The sequence below is a fragment of the Ovis aries genome, chromosome 1 (assembly GCF_016772045.2).
Source record: "Ovis aries strain OAR_USU_Benz2616 breed Rambouillet chromosome 1, ARS-UI_Ramb_v3.0, whole genome shotgun sequence".
Classification (NCBI taxonomy): domain Eukaryota; kingdom Metazoa; phylum Chordata; class Mammalia; order Artiodactyla; family Bovidae; genus Ovis; species Ovis aries.
In genome coordinates this window covers 29,437,824-29,457,571 of record NC_056054.1, presented here as the reverse complement: position 1 = coordinate 29,457,571, position 19,748 = coordinate 29,437,824, and the positions used below count along the sequence as shown (strand labels likewise).

General features: G+C 39.3%; 1 protein-coding gene across 8 annotated transcripts in view; it reads left to right on the top strand.

Moving 5' to 3' along the window:
• The window catches only part of USP24 (ubiquitin specific peptidase 24), a 173,156-nt gene that overhangs the window by 131,705 nt on the left and 21,703 nt on the right, over window positions 1-19,748 (top strand). For all 8 annotated transcript variants that reach the window (XM_060400190.1, XM_042248568.1, XM_015092007.3 and 5 more), the window contains 16 exons: window positions 328-472; window positions 3,450-3,569; window positions 4,222-4,347; window positions 4,980-5,078; window positions 6,047-6,129; window positions 6,507-6,648; window positions 6,863-6,982; window positions 7,395-7,615; window positions 8,090-8,214; window positions 9,248-9,389; window positions 9,830-9,980; window positions 10,954-11,049; window positions 11,927-12,030; window positions 12,469-12,582; window positions 16,903-16,999; window positions 19,307-19,423. In XM_060400190.1, the coding sequence (XP_060256173.1) occupies window positions 328-472; window positions 3,450-3,569; window positions 4,222-4,347; window positions 4,980-5,078; window positions 6,047-6,129; window positions 6,507-6,648; window positions 6,863-6,982; window positions 7,395-7,615; window positions 8,090-8,214; window positions 9,248-9,389; window positions 9,830-9,980; window positions 10,954-11,049; window positions 11,927-12,030; window positions 12,469-12,582; window positions 16,903-16,999; window positions 19,307-19,423 (2,002 nt within the window). The remainder of the gene's footprint in view (window positions 1-327; window positions 473-3,449; window positions 3,570-4,221; window positions 4,348-4,979; window positions 5,079-6,046; window positions 6,130-6,506; window positions 6,649-6,862; window positions 6,983-7,394; window positions 7,616-8,089; window positions 8,215-9,247; window positions 9,390-9,829; window positions 9,981-10,953; window positions 11,050-11,926; window positions 12,031-12,468; window positions 12,583-16,902; window positions 17,000-19,306; window positions 19,424-19,748) is intronic.

Below are 19,748 nucleotides of genomic sequence, written 5' to 3'. Positions count from 1 at the left end.
CATGTTATTTTTTGGTAAAGTTTTCAGACTCTTTATATTCTTGCTAATCATCCCTTAGATAAGAGTATCCTGGAGTCATAATGGAAAGATTTGCTACTTTATCATCAGGCCAAGAAGATACTTAGCTCTAAATCATAATCATCCTTCCTCTGTTCATGGTCTCTTCCTTTGTTACCTGATCACCTCCCACTAGATTCCTGGGTTCTGACTTAACCCTGTTTTAGAGATTGCACCTCTTATATTTTCATTTCAAATGTTGGTTTAATTTAATGAGCGACTTAAGTAAGCTATTCACTGTTGAAATTCACTTGTGTCTTTTGTTTTTAGGTGTAGTACAGTGAACAGCCGATTGGCAGCCTACGAAGTCCTTGTCATGCTGGCTGATAGCTCACCTTCAAATCTTCAAATTATTACAAAAGAACTACTTTCTATGCATCATCAACCTGATCCTGCTCTTACCAAGGAGTTTGATGTAAGTTTTCTAGACCTTGATGCACTTGATTTTTTTTTTAGAATGAGCTCTTGTTTAAACATAGTATCTTAAAACTATATTTGCATTATCCTAGTCACAAAGTCAGTGTTATTCCTTTGTTTATCATGTTCACTTACTCAAATTAGCTGTAAGCTATAGTGTATTATCCTAATACATTACTAAATGGTACCCTTTTAATTAAAAAAAGAAGACTTTTTAATTTTTGATTTTTATTTACTTACGTATTTTTGGCTGCTCTGGGTCTTCGTTGCTACACAAAGGCTTTCTCTAGTTGCGGCCAAGTGGGCGCTGCTCTAGTTGCGGAGCACAGACTTTTCATTGCAGGGACTTCTCTTGCTACGGAGCATGGGCTGTAGGCACGTGGGCTTCAGTAGTTGTGGAGCATGGGCCCAGTAGTTGCAGCTAGTCTTGTGGAATCTAGACTCTAGATTCCACAGGCTCTAGAGCACTGACTTTTCTGGAGCAGTAGTTGTGGCTCACGGGCCCAGTTGCCGCTAGTCTTGTGGAATCTCCCCCAGACCAGGGATCAAACCCATGTCCTCTGCTTTGGCAGGCAGATGCTTCATTGCTGGGCTACAAGGGAAGTCCCAAAAAAAGGGACTTTTTGACATTTGACTTTTGACATTTTTAAGTCAATTGATAATTATTCACAGTATAAACTAGCATTTCAACCTATTTTTTGAGAAACTATGCTTGGTACAGTGACAGGCACTAGGGCTACAAACTCAAACAAACACTGGCTCTGGCACAATCTAGTCTGTGTTCACTTAAATTCAACTAAGATTTATTGAGTTTACTGTACATTGAGGTGCTATATATTCAAAAGCAGAGACATTACTTTGCCGACTAAGGTCCGTCTAGTCAAGGCTATGGTTTTTCCTGTGGTCATGTGTGGATGTGAGAGTTGGACTGTGATGAAAGCTGAGTGCTGAAGAATTGATGCTTTTGAACTGTGGTGTTGGAGAAGACTCTTGAGGGTCCCTTGGACTGCAAGGAGATCCAACCAGTCCATTCTGAAGGAGATCAACCCTGGGATTTCTTTGGAAGGAATAATGCTAAAGCTGAAACTCCAGTACTTTGGATACCTCATGCGAAGAGTTGACTCATTGGAAAAGACTCTGATGCTGGGAAAGATTGGGGGCAGGAGGAGAAGGGGATGACCAAGGATGAGATGGCTGGATGGCATCACGGACTCGATGGACGCGAGTCTGAGTGAACTCTGGGAGCTGGTGATGGACAGGGAGGCCTTGCGTGCTGCGATTCATGGGGTCGCAAAAAGTCGAACACGACTGAGCGACTGAACTGAACTGAACTGAACTGAGGCTTCTGGAGCTCAAAAATGAAGATATTGATTCCAGCCCTTAGATAGAGGTATATCCTGAATGCTCTGATAACAGAGGCGCTTTGACACCAGATGGTGGGTATTTCAGAACACTTCTTAGAAATTATAGCATTTAAAATAGAGCCCTTCACAGTAGTGAGCCAATTGAGGCAAGGTGGGAAAGTCATTTCAGACAGGAGAAGCCATGTCAACATCTACAAGAGGGAAACAAGCTGCAGAAAGATGCCCTGGAGCACCAGACCAAGAGCAAGAGGACACTTAAAGCACCCTCCACGAACATGCAGAGGCAGCCTTACCCCTTTGGATGCCTGAGCTGAGCACTGTGAAGCAAGCAGGGAGAGAAGTGAGAACAGGTGTTCTAAATAGAGGAAATAGTACTTGCAAAGTGAAATGTGTGCGTAAACTGGGAGCTGTTTTGGTATGAACTGTTTAGTTTATAATGCTTACTTTATGCTATGCTTTAAGTTTTACATGCATTTAATAATCAGATTAAAATGACAATCTTACTTTAGTAAGCCAGGGATTATATCAGTATAATCAAGAAAATATTTGTCATATAAATACACTTTTAGCACTGTTATCAACCAGTTTTTTCTTGTTTTGCAACTTTTTTTTAATCTGTGCTTTGGACTACAAATAAATTACAGTGTTAATTAAATCATAAAAATCACCTTGCTCTAAGTATATGTTGAATGTTGATGAAAAGTATATGATATTTAGCAATTCCTTTCAGTCCAGAAGATCTCCAGGGTCTTGTCACTTTGTTAGTTATTACATGGATGCAGGTACTTGATATATGCAGATAAAATATGGTTCTGGTCATAGCATTCGCACCAAATTCTACTGTAATCACGTTTCAGAGTGTGTCACTACAGTATCCTTTTTCACTTGGAGACGTGCCATGTTGAACTTTATTCAGGATGCCTTTTCTAAATTATTTCTACCTAGGAAAACACTGTACTAGAATCTGCATTATTACAAAACATCCTTAAGTAAAATGCTACAGTATTTACATATTTTTTTAATTGCATGCTTATTAGAGGAAATTCAGTAGAAGAATGTTACCTTCTCAGAAAGTAAGAGGAGTATGAGCCTTCCTTGACCATCCAGACATGTTAGGATTCTTCCTAGTAAATGCTTCACAGAACCCTTCCTACTTTTCAAAGTACTACCTCAGTTTGAAAATACGTATCTATCAATATTTTTACTTAATGTCTACCCTACTATATAATGTAAGCTCCTTGAGATCAAAGAACAAATATATTTCTGCTCTCTCATATCCCTGGCTTCAGGGTACTCTAAAGAAGTATTTGTTGAATGATAATGAAGTGACTAAATGCATGACTACGTAGTGAATATGTAAATACATGCTTCATATATGGGAGGTATTTTAGGAACTAAATGGAAACACTAAGATGGTCAGTTAGAATTGCGTTGCATCTGTGGAGATGCTTTGTGGACATGGGTTTGCTACCATAGCTCGTTGACACACTGGATGGATACATTTGCAAGGTTCTCTCTTTTCCTCTGGGATATCTGACATTGCTGTGAGGAAGTCTGCTAGTGGCCAAGATACTAACTCTGTCTCTACGGTTTCTACTCCTTTTTTCCTAGTACCTTCCCCCTGTGGATAGCAGGTCCAGCTCAGGGTTTGTGGGGCTGAGGAATGGTGGTGCTACGTGTTACATGAATGCAGTCTTCCAACAGCTATATATGCAACCTGGTCTCCCAGAGGTGATTTCCTTCCTCTTTTCTGTTTAGTTTCGTAAATGTGTGTGCCTGAGAACTGTTCCATATTCATATATTGCATTTTGGGGTTTACTAAAACTAGACCTAACTAGAGACTCTGTAGTAACTTCTGAAGTCTGTATAGATGATGTTGCTCATAGTCGTAAACTTTTATAAATCTGCTGAGGTCTCATACTGCCTGACAGATGAATTTGACCTAATGTGATTTTTTTTTTTCCTAATGTGATTTTTTAACTCCTAAAATTATTCTCAAATTCTATCCCATAAAGCTATTAATGTTTCTTCTGTTTTGGAAATATTTAGACTCTATCATTTGCACTTTGTAATAATCTACTAGTAGGTCATGATATAGCAGTAAGTAGTTTTGAGAATATCCTGTGTCATTATGTCGTACTTATTTCTTGTAAAGATCCTGGTATTGCTGGTCTCAGTTTTTCATAGCCGAACAGAAGCTCAGAGGTGATTCGTTCATTATTATAGTAGCTAGAAGTGTTGGAGCTAAACACACGCAGAGTTGTAGCCACAGCTAAACACACATGTCATTCTGAAAGAACAGGTGGGTACTTGGAGTATAGGAATCAAGGTTTTCTGAAAGTGGTTGAACATTTCTAATTTAATACATTTAATTTCTTTTCAGTCGTTACTTTCAGTGGATGATGACACGGACAATCCAGATGATAGTGTATTCTATCAAGTACAGTCTCTCTTTGGGCATTTGATGGAAAGCAAACTACAGTACTATGTACCTGAGAACTTTTGGAAGGTATTTCACCCAGTAACTCTTTAGATTGAAAGATGTTAGCTATTTGGAATGTGGCTACATTCTTTCTCTAGTGATAACTGTCTCTGGTTTATTAACTCTAGACTAATGCCATTGCCAAGAACCTATAAAAGAAATATCTTTACCATTCTTCTTCAGGTGATTAGAATGTTGAAAATAGTCATTTAGATAATTTCTAGAGATTTGCTAGTCTTAATTGTTTGGGCTGTTTTCCCCTTATTCTTACTTATATGTTTGAAATATTTGTTCAAATTATTCCTCTGCACATATGCCAATTTCACTAGTACCTCTAAATAAAGAATATTCTTTTAAAGCATTGCTGTATTATGGTTTGCCTTATATTTCCCCCATAGGTTGGATAGTTTCTAGGAGAGAAACTGTCTGTTCCTTGACCTTAAATCTCACCCTGTATGGTTTCATACACTTACTATAAAGAGACTGAGGAAAAACATAAATGGCTGAATGCAAGCTAATCTCACATCAGTAAAAACTTTTATATCCTCATAGTGAACTTGATTTTTAGAAGCATTTAAAGATTCTCTCGCATTCATTTTCTACCATCTTCAGAAATTGCTATTTTTCCTTCAACAATGTATTTAATTCTTGTTACATAGATTTTCAAGATGTGGAACAAAGAACTTTATGTGAGAGAACAGCAGGATGCATATGAATTCTTCACCAGTCTCATTGATCAGATGGATGAGTATCTCAAGGTAGAAAAAACTTGCATTTTTCCCTCTCATTCTCTCAAAGTCTAGCATGAGAACAGTGCTTTAGAATTTGGGATTACAAATCAGAAAGTGATTATCTTTAACACCACAACTGTAATTCATTTCATCTGGGTTTGAATATCAAAATATACAGAACACTATAGATTATAGATTTATTTTCTTAATTCATCTGACACTTGTATGTAGTTCTTAACCTATATCCCATAGTAATGACTATTTGTAGCTGTGCACTATGTGTCTGCATTGACATAACCTTGCCTCAGAGCAGTGCAGCTGTCAGCAGTGAACCCGTGGCTCCACACAGAGCTGTCTTGCTTTGTCAAAGGGAATGAAAGAACCAGATTCAGAAGTTGTTTGTGGTTACGTGACCCAGAGCTTCCTACCACTACCCAGTAAAACCTATCACAAGCTTCCTAAGTGGTGTCGCCTTCTAAGACACAGACCGCCTCCGTCACTGCCAGCATTACCTGTCCTCTCATCAGAAGGCACAAGTTACCTGTTTCTTTAAAAAAAGATAATGTACAGGGATTTCTCTGGTGATCCAGTGGTTAGGACTCTGCTTCTACTGCAGGGGGCCCAAAATAAAATAACTTACAGATTTGTAGCATTCTATCCACAAGAAGAAAGAAGAAATCATGGAGAGTCACTGCTAGCTTGGGGACTGTGGCAAGGGGAGAAGGACTCAGGTGACCATGGAGAGTGCCGTCCTTGTCATCAGTGTGGCCGACGGCTCTGCTCTTCCTTTTCTGATTGTTTACGTTCCTCTGACAGTGGGTCTACGGGTTGTAATGCTTTCATTAGTTCCCAGCTTAAACTACCAAGCTGACTAAGTTTATTTTGTTGGGTAAATTAAAATCTGTGCTTTAGCTTAGGTCTAAATAAAAGTCTGTATAAACAACCTGAAAGTTCTAAAGGTGTCAACTGAAGTTTTAACTCTGTTATTTCAACAGAAAATGGGGAGAGACCAAATCTTTAAGAATACTTTTCAGGGCATCTATTCTGATCAGAAAATCTGTAAAGACTGTCCTCACAGGTTAGTGAAAATAACACTGACATCAAAAAAATTACCATCATCCGTTTTGAATGATTCTTCTAATATGGTGTAGATTTTTTATTCCTTGAGAGGCTTGCAGATATATCTCCTAATAGATCTATATTTGTTTTTTGAATTAAATTTCTTTGGTTTCATTTCTAAAGTTTCTTTGTTGAAATTCTTAATTTTAAGCAGTTCTAAGTGGTCAAAATTTGGCGTTTTTATTTGGTAGTTTACTTTTAGAAGGATGAGGGAAGGTATGTGTTAATTACACTGATTATGAATGTAGTTCTAGGTTTAGTCTCAATTATTGTGGTAATTTGAAGATTTTTTCATTCCATTGTTGATCATGGTTTTTCTGTTGTTTGCTATTCAAGATACGAGCGTGAAGAAGCTTTCATGGCTCTCAATCTAGGAGTTACTTCCTGTCAGAGTTTGGAAATTTCTTTGGACCAGTTTGTTAGAGGAGAAGTTCTTGAGGGAAGTAATGCGTATTACTGCGAAAAGTGTAAAGAAAAGGTATTACATTTGCCCTTTGAAAAAAATAGGTTTAATTTGTTATTCATGTTTTATGTAAGATCAGTTTTAACCTCCTGTTGTTACTTCCATTAGATTGTGTATTGACTAGTGTTCACACAGATGGGAAAACCCTGTACAAATCTATGGCCTCTGTATTAATTACTTTGATGTTTTATCATCTCCATGGAAATAACTGGGTTTTGCTTCTCTTTAGAGAACAACGGTGAAAAGGACCTGTATTAAATCGTTACCTAGTGTCTTGGTCATTCACCTGATGAGATTTGGATTTGACTGGGAGAGTGGACGCTCCATTAAATACGATGAACAGATAAGGGTAACTTTTGTTTTCCTAGTTTTTTTAATAGCTATTATTACTGCACTCTCTTTATTGTTTCCTTTTCTGTATTTTTGAATTTCATTTAAAATGGGAAACCTTAGCATTCTGAGAAGAACACAGCCCGTATCTTAAGCCGCTGGTACTAGCAGCACAGGCAGATTCTGGACAATGACCTTCATATCTAGAAGGCGTCCCGGTGACAGAAGAGGAAGCCCTTCCTTAATGCTCCAACAGGAGACTACTTAGACTCTCCCAGACCTGCGAGCCATTCTGAGATGGTGTGCTTGAGTTGGAGGGTATTCCTTGCTTAAATTAGGAAAACACATCCCTCTTGTTTGTACAGAATTCAGTGGCTGTGGCCCTGTATGTTGCTAACCATCATCAATGTGCTGTTTTTGCTTTTAAATAGTTTCCCTGGATGCTAAACATGGAGCCTTACACAGTTTCAGGAATGGCTCGCCAAGATTCGTCTTCCGAAGTTGGTGAAAATGGGCGAAGTACAGATCAAGGAGGTGGAGGATCTCCACGGAAAAAAGTTGCCCTCACAGAAAACTATGAACTTGTTGGTGTCATTGTACATAGTGGGCAGGCGCATGCGGGCCACTACTACTCCTTCATCAAGGATAGGCGGTAAGCGGCTCTCATGCCACGCCACCCCTCCGGCAGGCTCTCCTCCTGCCCTCCTTTTCCTCCTCTGCTCCCCCACCCTCCTGTGCCCCTCCCCTGCTCCCCCTCCCGCCCTCCTGTCTCTCTTCTGTGCATTCTCTTCCTCCTGTGTCCCTCCTTCACCCTTGCCCTCCTGTATCTGTCTTCTGCTCCCTCTTCCCTACTGTTACTCACACTTACCCTTATGTAGAGCAGAAGCTTTCACATTGCTCTTTGATCTTATTTCCCGTATTGGATTTTTTAAACTTGTTGCAACTGTTTTATCCCTTTATTCTGAAAAGTTGTTTAAAAAATTGAAGTAACTTTTGCTATGTTTTTCTTAGGTGTTTTCAAATGGTAATTACCTTCTGTATTTATAGACAGTACATAGAGATGAATGCTGGGGATGGAAGTTTGACTTTTTAACCTCATGTTTGTTTTATCAAATGTGCACTCTAGGGGATGTGGAAAAGGAAAGTGGTATAAATTTAATGACACAGTTATAGAAGAATTTGACCTTAATGATGAGACCCTGGAGTATGAATGCTTTGGAGGAGAATATAGACCAAAAGTTTATGATCAAAGTAAGTTTTTACAAATGTATATTTTCCATTGGTTTTATTTTTTAATATGTACTTTTCTATCACATTGAAAGCAGTATTTTTTATATAAAAATAGAACCAATTTTATTTATTTATTTTGTTTACTTACAGCTGCTCTAGGCATATAGATCCACAAACTCCTTGATAGCCAGAGTGAAAAAGTTCAAGCTGCTTACAAAATTTTTTTAATTTTTTTAATTCTTTACAACATTCCTAGGGTAAGGAGTAAGTTAAGTGTGAGAAATGAATATTACAGAACAACTTGAAAGAATTTCAACCTTAAAAATAGTTTCAGAAGAAGTAGTTGTCCACTAAAATGTTCGAATTTCCTTTTCACTTACGTAGAGGTATATGATTAATAGAGAAGATATCTCTAGCACCTGTGTTTTTAAAGCTGTATTTGTTAGTGTGGCAAACGAATCTTTCCACAGCCCCCACCCCCAGAAGAAAAAACACAAAAGTACTTGACAGAATCCCATCAGAATTCACTATTTGAAGAAACCTTGGCATTTTTTATACCTGACTTCAAAATAGTCTAGGGGCATTTAAAATTTTCCCCCTGTGTAAGATGCAGAATATTAGATCTTGATACCAGACCGTGGTAGTCATGTATCTAAAGGTGGCAGCCTTTAGTGGCTGAATATAGTGTCTTTGCCAAAATTTATGTGGATTTGGCTGTTTTGTGCAGAAATGGTTAAGGGAGGCCAATTATAGCCCCAACCGGTGCCACAGAATTTACTTTCAAATGTGACTTGCCCTTTGATTGGATTTCAGCTTGCCTGGGAAAGTTTACCTTCTTTCCCTTACGTCTTTACCATATAGCTCCCTTACTCCCTGCCCCTCTGGAGCACCGTCTGAGTGATTTTAAGTCTCACTCTGAAAAGACATGCACTTTACTTATACTTTGCATTTAATGAATTTTGGAAGTACTTACTTGCTGGATTTTTGTTGTTTTAAATTGTCAAGAGAAAATTTTTCATTTACAAAGAGTTCTTCCTGTTGTCTCATTATGAAGCGAACCCCTACACTGATGTGCGCCGAAGATACTGGAACGCATACATGCTCTTTTACCAGAGGGTGTCTGATCAGAACTCCCCCGTGTTACCAAAGAAGAGTCGAGTCAGCGTCGTACGGCAGGAAGCCGAGGACCTCTCTCTGTGAGTTTCTCCTCTGTGTAGTTTGCTGTGTGATTTCAGTAGGTGATATTGTGATCTTTAGAGCATGCTCTTTGGTATTTAAAGGTAATTAGCTAAACTAAAGAGAAATTCTAAAAAGCAAGTAAGTAAATCCCTCTACCCCCTGTCTTTCTTCTCACTGCTGTCTTGGCAAGTTGGGAAGTAACCTTGGTGGTTACCTCCTTGGCAAGAAGTTCTTTGTATTTAGAAACATGGAGAGAAATTGTTTCATTTTAGAATTGAGATTTTTTAAAATCTCATTTATTGAGTGCACTTTATGTCCAGAACCTAGTACTATGCCAGCACTGTCTGAAAGGTGTTTTTTTTTAAGTCCTATTTTCTACAAATTTGCATTTTAATACATTGGATCAGGAAACTGTACAGTTTATTTTTAAATCTAACACGTTATTTATGTCTCTTAGGTCAGCACCATCTTCACCAGAGATTTCACCTCAGTCGTCTCCTCGGCCCCATAGGCCTAACAATGACCGACTGTCTATTCTAACCAAGCTGGTGAAAAAAGGTGAGAAGAAAGGACTATTTGTGGAGAAAATGCCTGTTCGAATATACCAGGTAAGAACTGTATAACAAGTTCTAAGGGAGAAAACCCAGATAAATGTCGAAATCTTATTTCATAGGTCCAGAACTACTGTTGCCGGCCTTCTTGTGGATATAGTTATGTCCAGAACTTCTGACTCAGCGACAGCCTAGCACAGTGTCCTCTGACCCTCCTTGTCCCAGAAGTGGCTATAGACTCAGGGTTGATGAGCACCGTCCCTGGCCTGCTGTGTGCCTGTGGGTGCCCCCTGTAAGCAAGGGGGAAGGAGAGGGCAGTGCAGAAACTCATTGCTGAAATTAACTTATAAAATCTGGAAAGAAAAATAAGGTTCATAACCTTTGGGTAGAACTAATAATAACGATGATGATCATCAGTTATTGAATACCTACCCTGTGCTACACGCTTAAATCCCTAATTCTTAAAACACTCTTGTGGAGTAGCAGGTTTAATTCCCATTTTTCAGGTGAAAAGGGGAGAAAGCTCAGAAGGGAGAAATAATGCTGCCAGCGTCACAGAGCCAGGATTTTAATTCAGACTGTCCCATTTCCCTGTCCAGACTTTATACACTAAGTAATCAAGAGCTAAGTAGCCAGAATCAAAAAATTTAAGAGAAATATGAAGTCTTTGGTTTAAAAAAAAAAAAAAAAAAGGTAAATTAAGCCATCTGATACATGGAGAGCATGGAGTTGGTTGTATTTGGAAAAACTCTGATTGTCCCTTTCCACTCAGAGTAACAGATTAGAATTGACTTGTCACATGGTGGTTTTCCTGAATTTCCCAGAAGAATTGGGTCATTTAGTGAATAATAATTCACCATTTTACAACTCTTTATCTTTGAAAGTTTTTCCTCTCTCCTTTTTAAAAATTTCAAAGCTTGAGAAAAGTATTTTATGAACCTGTTTTACCCTAACTTATCACTAAAATATCTTCTACATATTGAATAATTTTACCTGTTTCTTAAAACTAATTAACACTTTTGTTTTGCAGATGGTGAGAGACGAAAACCTCAAGTTTATGAAGAATAGAGATGTGTACAGTGGTGATTACTTCAGCTTTGTTTTGTCGTTAGCATCACTGAATGCCGTAAGTACTAGTCGGAGTTTCACTAGAGACGTTAGAAAGGATCATAGTTGAAAATCTTTCCACTAACGCAGTCAGTGGGCTTCCCTTATGGCTCAGCTGGTAAAGAATCCGCCTTCAGTGCAGGAACCTGGGTTCGATTACTGGGTTGGGAAGATCCCCTGGAGAAGGGAATGGCTACCCACTCCAGTATTCTGGCCTGGAGCAGTCCATGGACGGTCCATAGGGTTGCAGAGTCAGACACGACTGAGCGACTTTCACTCAACTCAAAGCATTCAGTAACTTATCCTTATTCTTACATGTTAGCATTTAGATTATATGCCAAAAAAAATTCTCACAAGTGTGTCCGTCACTGAGTGATATTCAAATACAGGCAGTATTCAGAATGTACAGTGCAGATTGTGAATGAGTACGGCTTTCCACTTATTGGCTTTTTTAAGTGCTTTTATTATATTTTGTAAAGAATTTAATAGCCATAAGTGACGTAAATGGATATTGTGCTGTGAGGAGATTGATCATCGTAATTTGTAGTCAGACGTTGCTAGTCTCCAAGTGCTTCTTTTCTGTGAGTACCATGATCACAGTTTGCCAATAAGGAGAAGACTTTCTTAGTCTGTTAGTACATTACTTAACATCTTATGGTCTAAAGGCTCTATTTTGAGAAGGCTTCATGTAAGAAATGCAGATGATATCTTTCTTAATCTTTTTAAAATTTAACTGGAACATTTTCTATAACAAACTGGCTTTATTTTTCTTACTAGTATTTAACTTTATTATATATATTATTATTGTTATATATCTTTTTACTCAGTTTGTAACAATGCATAGTAATCTATAAAACTGTGAAAAAAAATCTCTTTTTTTCCTCCCTCTCTCACAGACTAAATTAAAGCATCCATACTATCCTTGCATGGCAAAGGTTAGCTTACAGCTTGCCATTCAATTCCTTTTTCAAACTTACCTACGAACAAAGAAAAAACTCAGGTAAGAAATGTTATGTTCTCACAGTCTGTTCTGCAAAAGGCATTAATTAAACAAAAGTTGAATTTATAAATTCAGACACTCAAAAATTCAAAACATTCTTTTAAATATTTGAAGGCAATTACTAATACATTCTGATGCTGAAGACATGAGTTCCTATTTTTAAGGAATTTCTAATCCAGGAGGAAAGATGGAAAAAATAGAAAAAGAAATAACTGTGGTATAAGGTTTAGATGCTGTTTATCTTTAGAACCTGGGGAAAGTTATATCCAGACGTGGGGATTGAACTAACTATCTGTGTTAGTCCAGCGATCATTGAAATACATACTTATCCTCCACCCTACTCCCGAGAAAATTTTTAAAAAAATTTTTTTAAGTGAAAGACACTCCATGAATTTATTTGCCAGGCTATCTAACATCACTGTCTTTGCTTTTTTAAAGGGTCGACACTGAAGAATGGATTGCCACTATTGAAGCACTACTTTCAAAAAGTTTTGATGCTTGTCAATGGCTAGTTGAATACTTTATTAGTTCTGAAGGACGAGAATTGATAAAGTAAGTGTCAGTATCTTTTCGTTAAAAGAAATTTGTTTCTCTTCCAGTGATTTAAAGCTGAAGTTTCTTGTAACGCTTTTTCAACTTGAAATTAGTTTTCTGATTGGAATCAATTTTAAGCAGATAGCCAGCTGCTCAGAGGCAAGCATGTCTTGAACCCCCTGCTGTCACTCAGGGGATTCTCAAATACAAGTCTGTCCCCTCAGGGACTCACAGTCTGGTGTCAGATAAAGATCAGCAGTCCTGGGTTACTGCACAGTAATACCACAGTATTGCTGATATGTTTGGATTCTGGCTAAAACACTCTTTTTCAAAAATCTTTTGATGTGTGTTACCTGTGATAGTATATTTACTTGTGCATCTGTAGTTAAAACATAATTTTGTTTTTCAAGATGGTCCAATCACTGTGAATGTTTATACCTTGCTCCCTCTCATTCTCTTATCCTCAGAGAGTTCAACATTCCTATGGGGATTGCAGCGAGCACCTTGATTTCTCAGTGTCCAGGCTCTTTTATCCCCAGGGACCTCTTCCTCCCTCTGCCACAGCTGTCCTGGCTCACCACCCTAGCCAGTGGCCTTGCCTCGGGTTTCACTCAGGCACAAGTCTAGCCGATGAGCAGCGGCGCCCACCATCGCCCATCACAAGTTACACACCAACCAGTCTCTTCCCACCTTCTCCTTTCCTCCTGATAGGATGGAAGAAGTGTCCTCTCTCCTCTCAAAATGAATCTCTCTACATGAGCAAGGCTTCTCAAGGAAGTTGGTTCTTTATCATTCCAGCATCTTTATCTTCCAGAATTTTCTATCAGGTCACTGCTGTCAGCATACAAATACGCTCTCATACCTCTCAACTTAAAGCAGACCACTGGGAATTCAGAAATGCCACTCCTTTCTCACAGGGAGTTTGTCATCCAGTGGCAAGTTAAGATCTAGAAACTCTTGATCCCATTTCCCCTTCATCTCTAGGTCTGAGCTTCTAACATTCATTTATTGGCTCGCTTAGTATCTCTACCTCCCCCTTCCTTTTAAAACTAGGTAGATCATGTTACTTCTCTGCTTGAAATTTCTTTAGTGGATTCTCACTGCTCGTAATAAAACCAAAATCTTTACCATAATAGAACACAAAAGGCCTCCCTTGAATATGGGCTTTGCCTGTGTGTTTCACTTTCCTCCTATCTTAGCATTCAGCAGCTTGTTGATTCCTTGAACACACTAAGCTCTTTGTTCTGCATGAAGACCTTTTTGCCTGTTATTCCCTCTACCTAGAACAGTTTCCCCTCATCTCTGCATAGCAAACAAACACTTTCTCATCCATCAGATGGCAAAGAGGATGCTCACTCCCGACCACCCAGTTTAAAGTAGGTCTGCCCTGTTCTTTTGTTTTGCCTGTCCCCTCTACTAGATGTCAGCTTCTTGACAAGCAGAAGCTATGTGTGTTTGATTCCCTACTGTACACATAGAGCCTGGCAGACTTAAGTGCTCAGTATTTGTGCATATATACATGCATACAGTTCATAAAGAAAGAATAAATCAATGTGTCTTTCAAGTATTTTTGCCTGTCCTTTTAGAATTTACTTTAAGATAATTTTTCACCCATTTTTCCAGCTCAATTCCAAAATATCCTCCCGTTAGGACTCCTGAGTATTGTGTTAAGCAGTAGAACATCATAGAGCCATCCATATGAAAGGAATATGGCAAAATATTTATTTGACTCCCTTTTATGTTCAAGCAGGCTTGCTCTTAAATATCTCCAGAAAAACTCAGTAACTTCCTTTGATAGTGTGATTTGGTTTCTTAGAATTCCTACATGGTAAAAAGAATCTTAGTAAATTACCTAATCTAAAGTTTTTCTGACAGAGTTTATTATATTTTGTCCCTTTCTTTATAAAGCCCAATTACTCATCATTATCAGTTGCTCTGATTTCATTATTTGAAGAATTAATATTTTCTATTCTCTTTTTTCTCTAATTGGGTTTCCCTGGTAGTTCAGACGGTAAAAAAAAAAAAAAAAAATCTGCCTGCAACATAGAGACCCAGGTTTGATCCCCGGGTCAGGAAGATTCCCTGGAGAAGGAATAGCTACCTACTCCAGTACTCTTGCCTGGAGAATCCCATGGACAGAGGAGCCTGGAGGGCTACAGTCTGCGGGGTCACACAGAGTTGGTCACAACTGAGCAACTAACACTTTCACTTTCACTTTTCTCTAAATACTAATTTCTTTAGCACTTTTAATACAACTTGTCAGTGTTACAACGAATAAATATGCACTATATTAATATCTTAGTAAACTTGAAGAGGCTGTTGTCTCAGATCAGCCGCTCCATGTAGTCCTCTTCAGGGGAAATTTTTAACTATAATTATAACTGTAAAAAATTAAACTAGAAGCAAATACTGCTTTTAAATTGATCTAAAAAATTACTAACCTGAAGGGTACTTAACATCTTTTTTAAAAATTTTTTTTCCTGTGGAAATTTTTAAACATACAGCAAAGTAGACAGCCTGTACCCATCCCCAGCTCAGGTTGTCAGCATTTGGCCAGTCATGTTTACTTATTCCAACTCTATACATTCTCATACCTTTATTCTCTGAGGTATTTTAAAGTAACCTTCAGACATCATTATTTCATTCTAAATTTTTCAGCATGTATCTCTAACAGGTTAAGGTAAAAAAAAAAAGTAAACACTTCACCATCATCAGTCCAAGCAAAAATGATAATTTCTTCATATCATACCATCCTATGCACAGTCATGTTCAGATTTCCCCAGATGCCTCAAAAGTGTCATTTTACCATCGAATTTGTACAAATTGGGATCCAGATGAGCTTCACATGTTGTATTTGGTGTGTATGTCTCTTCCTGTTCTTTTAATCTGTAATTGTCCCATATCCCCACCACCTTTTCCCTCATGCCATGTATTTGGCGTGAGACAGGCCATTCGACCTATAGAGTTGCCCATATTCTGGGTTCCTTTGCATCCTCACAGTGCTTCCTAATGTCCGTGATAGGTAATGTGGAGCACCCCCAAAAATGTTCTTCCCAAAAGAATTGTGCCTGAACCTAATCAGACCCCTAGAGCCAAATATGACAGAAGGAATCTTTTAAACTTTCCTACCTTTCCTAACTCTAGGAAAAGAGCCTTAGTGGATGTTGAACAGCCTTTTGTGTCGGGTTCACATGAAGTAGCTAATGCTTATTAGCGTTAACAGTGACTTGGACTGAGCAGAAGTGAAGCAGCCTTGGAAAGCTCCTCTCTCGTCTTCCTATGAGGAGAAGGAGGGCAGGGCTGTCAGCTCATCCTGCCCTCAAGACAGACGTGGGCAGCTTTCACTGCTGTGGCCTGAAGACTGTCTCATCCGGACAGTTTTGACTTGGGTCATCAAAATTATGTTGTATTTAAATCTTGCTCATGAAACAGAATTTTCTGTTGAGAAATATTAGAAACAGTTAAGTTTTCACTGTGCTGATTATAATAAGGGTTGTCATGTCAGAGTGCGTGTATGAAGCAGAGAAAGGCTCACTGCATGTGGGAATGCATGCAATTACCTGGTTGCTCTAAGGTAGTTAGTTACCACTCTCACCCAGCCCCAGGGATACTGATGGTGCCCCCTCCGCCCCGCCCCACTGCCCCCACCACACCTGAGGCCGCTGCATCTACCACCTCGCTGTGCAAAGGGTTGGGTTAGGTCACGCCTTTTCAGTGGACCGTGTGGTGTCTGAGTGTAACACTGGACGCACCAAATATAATGGACATGCCTGGTAAACCTTAACTGCTCTCGTTGTCATCATAGGAGAAGAAAGGAAGGGAGCAGGACATTTTCAGCCTCACGTGCTTCTAGGAGGACCACGTAATAAGTCAGAGTTGGGAGAGGAAAGGAAAGGGAAGTGAAAATCAGATGGCATTGTAGGTCAAAAGAGGGTTTAAGAGGTACTGTGTAGACTGAGAACTCTTAACTAGTATCCTATTCTGAGAAATCGAAGGGGTGCCAGGGAAAATTACTCCTGAGTAAACAGAATTTATAAAACCTTAGGTTCTTTGCTTTTATATCTCTTGAAGTCCAAATTTACATTTATACAGCTACTCATCTTAGGGGAAGAAAGGAAGCAACAGAAAAAAATCTAACTTCCAAGTTCAAAGGTCTCATTTTTCCTCTTTCATCTTCTTCCTCTCTCATGAGGGCCCGTGTTTGCCAACACTCTCAGGAGACTTGAACTGACATTTTGGAGTAATTTTTTCCTTGGATAAGTAGGTGGGACCCGTGTTGGGAAGGTTGGGTTATAGAAATCTATTTTGCTTTTTTACACCTCTTTCCCTTTGTGTTAGGATTTTCTTGTTGGAGTGCAATGTGAGAGAAGTACGCGTTGCTGTGGCCACAATCCTGGAGAAAACCCTAGACAGTGCCTTGTTTTATCAGGATAAGGTTAGTCTTGTTTTCTAAATACTGTTTACACATTCTGTTTTTACCAAATGTTTTAAATTGCACATAATAAGAAAAAAAGCCTAGGATTAGAGTCTGGTAACTTACATAAAAATGCATGTTCCGTGAACTGACATCCTGATCAGTGCCAGGCTGGAAGGCGTTCTGTCCTCTCTTCCTCAGATCCCAGACATCAGGGTAGGCTCAGAATTCAGATCTGCTTTGATCTGCATCAGGGCTTTCTGTCTGGAGCTCTTCCCTCTCAGAGTCTTCGCTCAGGAGTTTGTGTTCAGTCTCTCTGCATAAAGACCAGCCTGAGTCTAGAGTCTGCAGTCTAGACCAGCGGTCATTTTGAGCACCCTGGCTTTGTCTCTTTCCTCAGAAGCTATGTTCGTGATCTGAACCTTCATTTGGCAACGGACCAGGCAGTGCCCTCCATCCAGGGGCACTGACCACAGTAGCCCCTCCTTTGATCTCTGTTATCCCTAATCCTTGTTCCTGTTATTCTGAATTTCTTCCTCCTCCTAACCCTGTTTTCCGTAACATATTCTCTTCTAGTTCACAATTCCACACATGCTCAAACAACATGGTATTCATTACCATTCTCAGTTTCCCCCAGATTTTTAGTCTTCTGGACATAAATGACATGAGTCTGATTATTCAATCTGTTAAGTCCTAGCAAATACAGCAGTAACTTCCCAAGTTTGCTGTTTCAAACAGCTGACACTACATGGAAAACTTTGAAAAATGTTGTATTCAGAATGAATTGGCTCCTTATAAACGTTGGCTGGAGGCAGTGTCTCAGTGAGCTAAATGTAAATTCTAGGAATTGCTGCTTCAAATTCAGCTGTTGGCTTTACTGTGCAGGAGGCTGTTGCTGCAGCCCCAGTGCATGGCACCCCGGCACTTGGTTCCTTCAACGTTCCTGAGCCGGGCGCTCCATTTGCAGACAAGTTTCAGTCCAGGATGGAGAAGGAGGCCAAATATACTCTTCAGGAAGGACCTAGAAGAAGAACACTGTCCGTCTCAGTTCCAAGAATCCTAAGAAAGGGGAGGGAGGTTTACTCTAAGGCAGTGGCTTTCAGTCAGCTTAAACAGCAGAAGCATTCTTCACAAAACCTTACTTGGTTGCAGAGTATTAAAAAATAGGTCCTTGGAAGCTGCCTAGGACAGCTTAGATACCGTTGCTCTGAAGTACCCTGTGGAAGTTCTCTGAGATAGTAAACGTAAGAATGTTCTCCCTCTCCTGCTTCCTCCCACATACCAACCTAGACAAAGGACAAAAGCAGAATCAATGCAGTCTACCTACAGATGGGGTCAGGCCATAGCACATCACCCCACCAGCCTCTAAAAGCAGGACTGCAGGGGGAAGAAAGTGAAGAGAGTGGTGGAGGACGTAAACCATTTGCCTCAGTAAATTCCACTTGATACTCAGCTGTTGTTATATTATGTCTATTTTCCCCCTTAATGGAAATGGTGCCTCTTGCCACCCACTTTATATTGGAAAGCACTTTGAAATGGAATGCCACGTACATGGTAGATTTTACTGTATTTATAATGAGTATAACAGGATGGATGGGAACATTTCAAAAGTCTGCGAGAACCTTCTCCAGAGGAAAGGAGCTGACAAGAGCAGTAAGCCTGGTCTCAGTTCTCAGGTCACACATGGATGTCCAGGGACTTGTCCAGAAACAGCTGGGGTGGGAGGGAAAGAAGAAGCAATGTGATAACCAAGATGGTTTCTAAACAAATAAAATGTTTTTCAAAGCTTTCCATGAGGCGTCAGCGGGCTTTCAAGTAAGTTCACAGTTGAGTTGATATTACCGTTGTCATTCCGTCAGGCTGTTGCTCTCCATTCGCTCCATTGGCTCGGTTCCTAGCCTCTATGCCTGTGTCTGTGTTTTTTATTCTTTGCATCTGTGATTATGTGAAGAAGTAGCAAAGTGGAGGGAGGGATTCAGAAGTGTTTCCTCTAAAACCCCTGCCTTTTTTTAAAAAGACAGAAAGAACTGGGCTTTTTAGAAAATGTGACCTTTAGGCAGTGGAACCATGCCCTTGAGTCTGAAGGCGAGGAAACAAAACTAGGCTTTTCTTTCATTATTTCTACAGTTCTACCAGTCTTCCCTGGAAGATCAAATGGATAATTCTGTTTCTGCTCCCCAAAGCATAAATCCATCTAAATCTGAGACTCGATTGTACCAATCAGGCTTTTCCTTTTGTTCTTATGGTGGTTTATTTCAGGTTAATCCTATTACAGATGTCCATCTTACCTTCTTTTTCTTTATGTAATTTCATCTTTCCTCTAACCAGTTAAAGAGCCTTCATCAGTTACTGGAGGTACTGCTTGCTCTGTTGGATAAAGATGTCCCCGAAAATTGTAAAAACTGTGCTCAGTACTTTTTCCTGTTCAACACTTTTGTGCAAAAGGTAAATGATTTTTTTTTTCCACTAGGGATTTATAGTCTAAAGGAATTTTATATATGCAAAACATTTATATTGGTCAACATAGGACCTGTATGATATAATTTTACAAGTGTTCGTTTTTGAAAAAATCTTCAATTGTATGTTATATTACTTGTAAGAATCCCAGCATAGGTAGGTGGGGATGATTTCTCTTTGTTGGAGCAAGAGTCTGCATTGAAATGAGGGGCCATTGTGTAGCCCCAGAGGGCTGTTAGGTTTTCAACAAGTACTTTCTATATGTAAATTATGGCATTTAAACACTTACTACTTAAAGCTTCTCTCTTGGCTG